This window comes from Danio aesculapii, chromosome 13 (genome assembly GCF_903798145.1).
Source record: "Danio aesculapii chromosome 13, fDanAes4.1, whole genome shotgun sequence".
NCBI classification, from domain to species: Eukaryota; Metazoa; Chordata; class Actinopteri; order Cypriniformes; family Danionidae; genus Danio; species Danio aesculapii.
The window spans coordinates 22,038,271-22,046,199 of record NC_079447.1 but is presented as its reverse complement, the minus strand read 5'-3'; the positions used below and the strand labels follow the sequence as shown (position 1 = coordinate 22,046,199).

At 33.2% G+C, this 7,929-nt stretch overlaps 1 protein-coding gene across 1 annotated transcript; it reads right to left on the bottom strand.

The window, feature by feature from the left end:
• Positions 1-300: 300 nt before the first annotated feature.
• Positions 301-4,973, bottom strand: ubtd1a (ubiquitin domain containing 1a). The gene is made up of 3 exons (XM_056471280.1): positions 4,779-4,973; positions 2,464-2,691; positions 301-1,147 (listed from the first exon to the last, which is right to left on the bottom strand). Exons 1-3 carry the CDS (start codon positions 4,831-4,833, stop codon positions 765-767), a joined length of 666 nt encoding a protein of 221 aa, XP_056327255.1. The 5' UTR covers positions 4,834-4,973; the 3' UTR covers positions 301-764.
• Between the last annotated feature and the right edge of the window lie 2,956 nt (positions 4,974-7,929).

The window sequence follows — 7,929 nt, the reverse complement described above, 5'->3', positions numbered from 1 at the left end:
CTATTCCTTTAACCCAGTTTGTCAATGAAGCCAACCATTTCCATAAAATCAGTTAGAAAAATGTACAGTTAAGCATTTGTCACAGAAAAAAATAAGTCACATTTTATATAAACATGTGAAATGTTGACAGTGAGATTGGACAAGTGTTTTTCGTTCAGATTCCCAATTAGTTCCCATTCGGTTTCATTTATCTAAAATATTACAATAAGCAATTTTTGTACAGTTTAGATTTAATTTTTGATTAAAAAAAATGAAATTATTACCTTTAGTAAATCACAAATGAAAAAGAAATATGTCTCTCAATGCATAATGTTTAAATGTTGTTGTTGTTGTTTTGAAACCACACACGATTCAACAAGTTAAAATTCTATGATTATGCAATAACATAATGCTGTCTAAAAATGATCCTTGCACTCTGTAAATAAACAGCAAACTGTATAATGGACCAAGGCAATTGACACCAGAGCATGGAAATTAATATCCACACAACACATGTAGGGATAATAAAACCAAGAAGGCAAACAATCTAATGTACACAGTTATGGATAGTTAAACTTGTAGTAAACAACAACCTGAGAATATAAATGTACACTTCAATTATTGTTAAAACAAACAACATAAGACTTGTCCACATATTTCCATGTACATTTCACCTTTTAATTCCTCTCAGGTTTAAAAATAAATTAATGTTCCAAGAAGAAATGTTTGCGTTTCACATTGGACATCAGTTCATTTTAAGTTCATTGAATCCTTGTCCACACATTTTAGCTGGTAACAATAGGTTGACTAACAATCACCTGTATTACAAAGTCCTTCTGGATCTTGGTGTCCTGTAAGCGGGTTTTATCTGTAAGTAGCTTTCCAGAGAAAAACCAGCGCTGGTGAGCGGTATCAATGTCTTCCTGAATTTGAAGCTGTTTCTTGAGCTGACGGATGGAATCGGCCATGGTGACACTGAGGCGAAGGTCTTTCCCAGTGGACAGACGAACCTTCAGCTGAAACTCCTTCTCTTTTTTCTCCTGTTGCTCAGCGTGTTCAGACGCATTATGATCGTTGCACTCAGAGACCAGGTTGACAGGAGGAGACAAGCAGTATGCAGGAAGCTGATAGCGGTTCCCCAGTTCATCATAACACTCCATGAGGGAGCCTGAAAAAGCAAAGCAAACATTCAAATTCATGCTCATGTCAAAACAAACACTGAATTAAATGTACAAAATACAACATAGGATCATTTCCCTAATAATGGAAATATAATATTGTGCATAAATCAATCTGCAACATTCACTCAAAAAATAACTTTTGCTGCTAGTTCAAACTACTTATTTAAAATGAGCTGAATCAAATTAACTCTTGATAGGGTTTTTTTTTTTTTTGGACAACTTAATTGTTTTATGTTCCATCCACTTAAATTTGTAAAAACAATTAAGTTGACGTCATCGATTTTTGTTGGGACAACATGAAGGAATTGTGCATTTTTTAGTGTTATATTCAAGTAAACAATCCACATAATCTTAATCTTCTTAGTTTCTTATGATTTATTTAAATTTATATTGAACAATCCATTCAGATGTTGGGTTTCTTTTTGGTTGCAAAATCAAAACAAATGGAAAGAATCTAAAGTTATTAAGGGAGTGCAGATCCATTAATTTAATATTATTGATAAAAAATATTTTATTTATTTTACTAACAGAAGGACCATGGTGCTCTTTCAAATGTAAAAAAGTAAAATGTTTTTTTCTGCTTTGATGAGAAATTTGATGTATAAATGTATTTGTTGACTGGAGAACTCTCATAATAGCATTTTAATGATGCTTACTGATGTGTGTTATCAGTCACCTTTGAGGAAGTAACGGCATAGCTGTCTTTTTCAGTGCTAATGGACCTAGCGTCTGGAAATAAAGTTGTATTTATTCATTAAATGTCTAGATCAGTGGTTCCCAAACTGGGGGTCACTTGGTGATTTCCTAAAATCAAATTAATTTGATTAAACTATTAGAATTATCATATTTTATCCATAATAACCTACTGAAGATAAAACAGTAGTTAATAGCTACATAAAAAAACAACATGCAATTTTTTTTTCCATTGGATTGCGACTTCTGGGGTCATTACATTAGATTAAAGACAGAAATAGGGTCAGATGCAACAGATTGATTTCATGGCACCAGATTAAACTTTCCGATGATCTCCAAGGGGCATTCTCCAAAATTAAATGAAGAATAGACTTGGGCCTACTGGTGTGTGTGTGTGTGTGTGTGTGTGTGTGCGTGTGTGTGTGTGTGTGTGTGTGTGTGTGTGTGTGTGTGTGTGTGCAAGGTTTGTATATTTATAACCACGTCAGAGGATATTGGGGGTCGTGAGTCACTGGCATTATTTTAGGGGTCGAGGGCTGAAAAGTTTAGATAACTCCTGGTATAGATAAATCTAAAAACTCTCCCATAATATAAAACGTTAAGTATTTACCATGAGGCAGTGTGATGCTGGCTCCATCTACAATAGCCTGTGCTAGTTGGTGGTCGTTACATTCAACCGCCACAGCTGCAGCTTTGAGTGCATCCCAGATCTCTTTACGGCCGTCAAAGGCTGGGGCCGTATCCCAGAATTCATCTCTTTTGCTGCGCAGCTGGCCCTCCGTCATAGGATAGTCACTTTTCCACTTGGGCTTATCTTTCTTCAGGGGCTCATTGCGTCCTAGAGAAGAAAAAAACAGGTGAAGGTAGAAATGTTACCTAAATGACATCCAGATCGACTGGAGGAGTTTGAAGTGATATATCGAGATCAATTAGTGTTTCACAAAAAGGGTAGTAACCTTTTTTTAAAGAACTAGGTCAAACATTACATCTTACCATTTACCGTATGTGACAGTACAGATTTTGTCCTGATGAGATTTATGAGATCATAGATGGGAAACTCCTCATTAATCATGAAGCTATTATTTACAAAGTATTTTCAGTAAAAAAAAATTCAATATACTACTATGAAAGGTAATGGCTACAGGTTTCCAGCAATGTTTTTTTGGGATTAATATTTATTAGAGAAAAATAACTGAAAAAAACAGACATTATATCACTTTATACTATTATAAACTATCTTAATTAAAGTCACTTTTTTAAAACTTTTCAAGGTTGAAAGTTGTTAGAAGAAATGTCAAGGTCCCATAATGCAATTCAAAAGCATAAATAAACGGGAGGAAAAAAATGTGAATTACAAAATAAGGAAACTTGCTTTTTTACGTATATTTTTACAGTGTATATAGAATATCTTAGACATTCAGTCCATGCACAAGAATTTCAATGCATACATACACACATATTAGAACATATATAAGATACACCAAATTTACTAAATTAATTAATTAATTAATAATGAGTAAACAAATAAAAAAACTTACATTTCTGTAAAATAAAATTAATATTGCATACCTATAGAAAAATTGTACACTATAGCAGAATGTACAAATGCTCATATAAAACTGATTTCTAGCATTCATTATTACTTTTTTGTTCAACAGAAAAAAGAAACTGCTAATAACTTGGAACCATCTGAGGGCAAGCAAATGGTGAGTCAGTTTTCAGTTTTGGGTGAACTACCCCTTTAAATACTACTTTAATGACTACTTGTGCTTTAAATGAACTCGTGCGGATTAAATGTAGTAATGCAGTGCAAATCTGCATCAAAACCACAAAGTAAATCCCAGCAGTCCAACAGCTTAATGCCAACTAAACAGAAGAGCTCATGTGGGCCAAAGGGAAATCCCTTTTGGAAGAAGTCTATTGGCTCAGTGGCTGAATCATGTGTACACAAACAAAACGTGACAATTACATAACATAAAATATAGGATAACGAAGCTGCATTGAATCAATCACAACTGAACCTGCTATGGAGTCAAAGCAGCGGTCACTACGATACACCAGAGAAAAACAAATTATTTATAGTGTTTGAGATTAAAGTCTTAATCGGGTGATGCAAAACAGGATTTGGTGGCTTCTTTCCCATCATGCACCACTCCAGGATGATAGTGTAGAGGAGCAGAATGTCACAAAACAAACGCAACAACATTCACAATTTTGAGTTTAACACTGAATGGAAAAAAAACATTCAACTTTATTACTACAAGTTATCTTGCCATTATTAAAATAACCATTAAAAAACTAGTTTGATTTATACAATATACTAGCCCATCGTGTTCTGCAATCTGTAATAAATAGCATGTATAACACACATTTAAAGTAATACTAGGACAACTTAATTGTACAAATCAGACTAGTCCATCTGACATCTTGCTGTTGTACAAATCCTTTTTCAATGACTAAATACAAGAGATTAAACGTTCATTTAATTTGCTTACACACTGTAAGAAAATGCTGGGTTCCACACAAGTTGTCCCAACACAAATTAACTTAACTTAATCGTTAAATTAAGTTAACTTAATCGTTAAATTGAGTTAACTTAATCGTTAAATTAAGCTAACTCAATAGTTTTCATAAATTTCAGTGGATTGAACATAAAACAATTAAGTTGTCACCAAAAAAACCTAAGAACTGTATTGTTTCAACTCATTTTGAGTAAGTAGTTTGAACAAGCAACAAAAGTATGGAACGTCTCAGGTCAAGTAACCTTGCTATGACAGAATAAAGACAAAACCATTTCAAGCAAACAAACTAAACTAGCATGACCAAAAAATACATAAAAATGGCCAAACTATTTTTTAGATTTAGGGTAATTATTAAAGGATATCTTGCAAAAATCTTATCTTGCACATTGCTAAAGCTACTTACTTTTCAGCACTACTGTTATGGTTGGTTGATAGTCTCTCGAGTTTGCAACTCCCATGGTCAGATCGGTCCCTTATTCCTTAAATCAATGAAAAGTTAAAGGACTGTCACGCTGTCGCTCCTATGACTTCATGCGGAGGTTTGAGGAACAATCAATTACACATGTACTACGCGATGTCTAACGCTCACTAGCAGCTTAATACAGTTTCTTGCAAACTGCACACGTCCATTACCTTGTTTTCTGAAACTAAAAATAACAGCTACACAAATTTAAATCAAAGCGAGTATCCTAAATAGCTTGTAGATGCAGGAAATAGCTCCTGTGTTTGCAATCTCTGGCTTGGGTTTATGTCTGTGAGTGACTTTTCACAACAGACGGCTCTATTTTAGACCAGGAGGGATGGACATAAATAAACTGTAAATCCCAGGATTGTCCAGAGCAGGTGCACCCAGCCAGTTACACAAATACATCTAATCTCAGATGGCACGATATTAAAGGATTTCAAGGTAAAGGAGGAACATTTTATTATTTAAATAAGCAAGTAATCCAAAATTTCCTCTGAAGTTTATATAATGTGCAATATGTCATCAAGGTTCATTCAGAAAACATGTTCATTGATTCAAAACATGCCTCAGAATTTTATTTTATCCATGGCAACAGTATTGTGAGTTCTGCAATTGTAAAATAAATCAGAATTTCTCTAACTGCCATTTAAAAGATTGTCTAAAGGTTGTCTATAAGATTTGGACGTCCAACAAACAGATTTTCAAATAATAAAAATATATGATTTTAAAGAATAAAATAAATACAACAGCAACATCAATTAAATAAAAAGAAAATAAAAGTAAATAAATAATATACGCAACCAATAATAGCAGTAAAATCAATATATTAAATAGTAAATTAAACAAAATAAATGATTAAATCATGAAATGAAATTTATTTATATAACTTATAAGATAAATACGCCAAATAATGTTTTTTTAAATAATATAAATATTTCCCTGTGCACTATAAAAAATGCTGGGTTCCACACAGTCGATTTGTGTCGTGACAACGAAGGAATTAATATAATTTATTGGTTTGTACAAATTTAAGTGCATTGAACATAAAACAATCAAGTTGTCCCCCAAAATCTCAATAATTATGTTGTTTCAACTCCTTCTAAATAAGTAGTTTGAACAAACAGCAAATATATATATATATATATATATATATATATATATATATATATATATATATATATATATATATATATATATATATATATATATATTGAGTGTGTAACCGAGTCTTTACAGGGAGTCTCATATTTTGATTGAGTAATATTTCAGGTTCTGTGACATGTAGAAAATTGAAAATATGGTGTCTTTCATAGTTATACATTTTTCAACTACAATAAGCTGGACAAGACAGTGACTTGGAAGTATGACAAAGTTTTCTTATTAGATTTACACTATTTGCAAACAGAATCGCTCAAGGTCGTCTGACTCTGAATTGCAAACAGATAAGGCAAAATCTTACCTCCTCGTTTGTTGCCGTTTCTTGAGGACAGGCGAGACCTTTGACGGATCACTCCAAAGCAACTTCCCATCCCTCAAACTCACATCAGGACCAAACCTCGCACGCCTGGCAGCCACCGAAAACATGCATTTCTATCCCAACCAAAAGTCAGCGACGTCAACCAATGATATTTGGCCGTTCCAGGGGAAAGATTGTGTCCAATATACTGCTATTTTCTGTTGTCAGATGTACTGGTGTCAGAGGAGAGACACAAGCCCGTTGTTTTCCGCTGAGTCGACATGTGACTTAAGCTGATCAGCAAACCCCTTCACAAAGACAAAGTTATCACACTAATGCTATCAACCGACTGCTAGGCTATTATTAGTAACTCCTTGATATTTGGAACTTGATATTTAAGTCTCGCAACACAAAAGATATAACACATATATCCTTGCAAATGCAGACCACATTCAAATACCTGAAAAATAAACACGAAGACATGAAGTGATGAAAAAGGTGAGGTAGTAAATCTGTGGTTAGAGGGCGCTCGTGCACATTGTCGTGCACGATTTTAATAGATTGGGTCATTATAACTCTAAAGTGCCTTTGAGACGGCAGTAATTTCAAAAAAAAAGTTTAACCACATAGTTGTATTAATTAGACCTTTGGTTGTAAGAAATTAATGTTGGTTAAGCTCCAGCGTTTTTTATAAATAAACTGCAAGCAGACAAACAGTAAACAAACCTCAAATTGTCAACCCTGTCATGGACAAATTCAAAGTATTATTAGTATATTTTAATTGCAGTGTGATTATAAAATGTATATTTTCAGAAAGGTGATCTGTCTCTTTCCCAACCCAACTTTCTAGATTATGGGAAAAAGTCTATTTATAGTAATAAAATAATGGACAAAACATTTTTTCCCCAATAAAATATGCAATCGTTGCACGTTCTTTTCAAAATAAAACTGAAGATCTTAAATATATTGTCAAACTTTCAAACAATGTTAACTGGTCCTTATTAACTAAGAAATTGCACAAGATGTTTTGCTAACTTTATAAATAATTTGTTAATTTTTATAAAAGTTGAACATGATGGTGAAAAACAAGATGATAGGGTGGAAAATGACATGTATTTTAATTTCAAACAGTCAATGAGCTCCATTATATGGACTTTAAAAGGATATCTTTTATATAGACGGAGACAGATATTGCCAAAAGGGTTGTATTGTCCACTCACGTATTGCATCTACTGGTGTAGTATGTGTGTATAAGTGTTGTAACATAAAAACATTAACTAATAACAATAAAAAATGTAATTAATAAATAAATAAACTGTCAATAACATAGTATATGTCCACCCTGTGAAGGAATTTGTGACTGGGTGGACATTTTTTGGCTAAAGCATTTATTCAACTCATGTTGTACCTGCAGCTGGTAAAGTGTTTCCCTATTTAAGCTCCTATACAGTTTAAAAGCTATATTTTTGATTTCTGATTTTTTGAAATATTAATTAATATTTCACCATGACAGGGTGGACATGACTGAACATTAAGCTTGACAACATTCAGTTCATCTCCAGGTTGGAGGAAAGTCCTTGCCCCAGGTAGAGGAGTTTAAGTATTTCAGGGTTTTGTTCGAGTGAGGGAAGG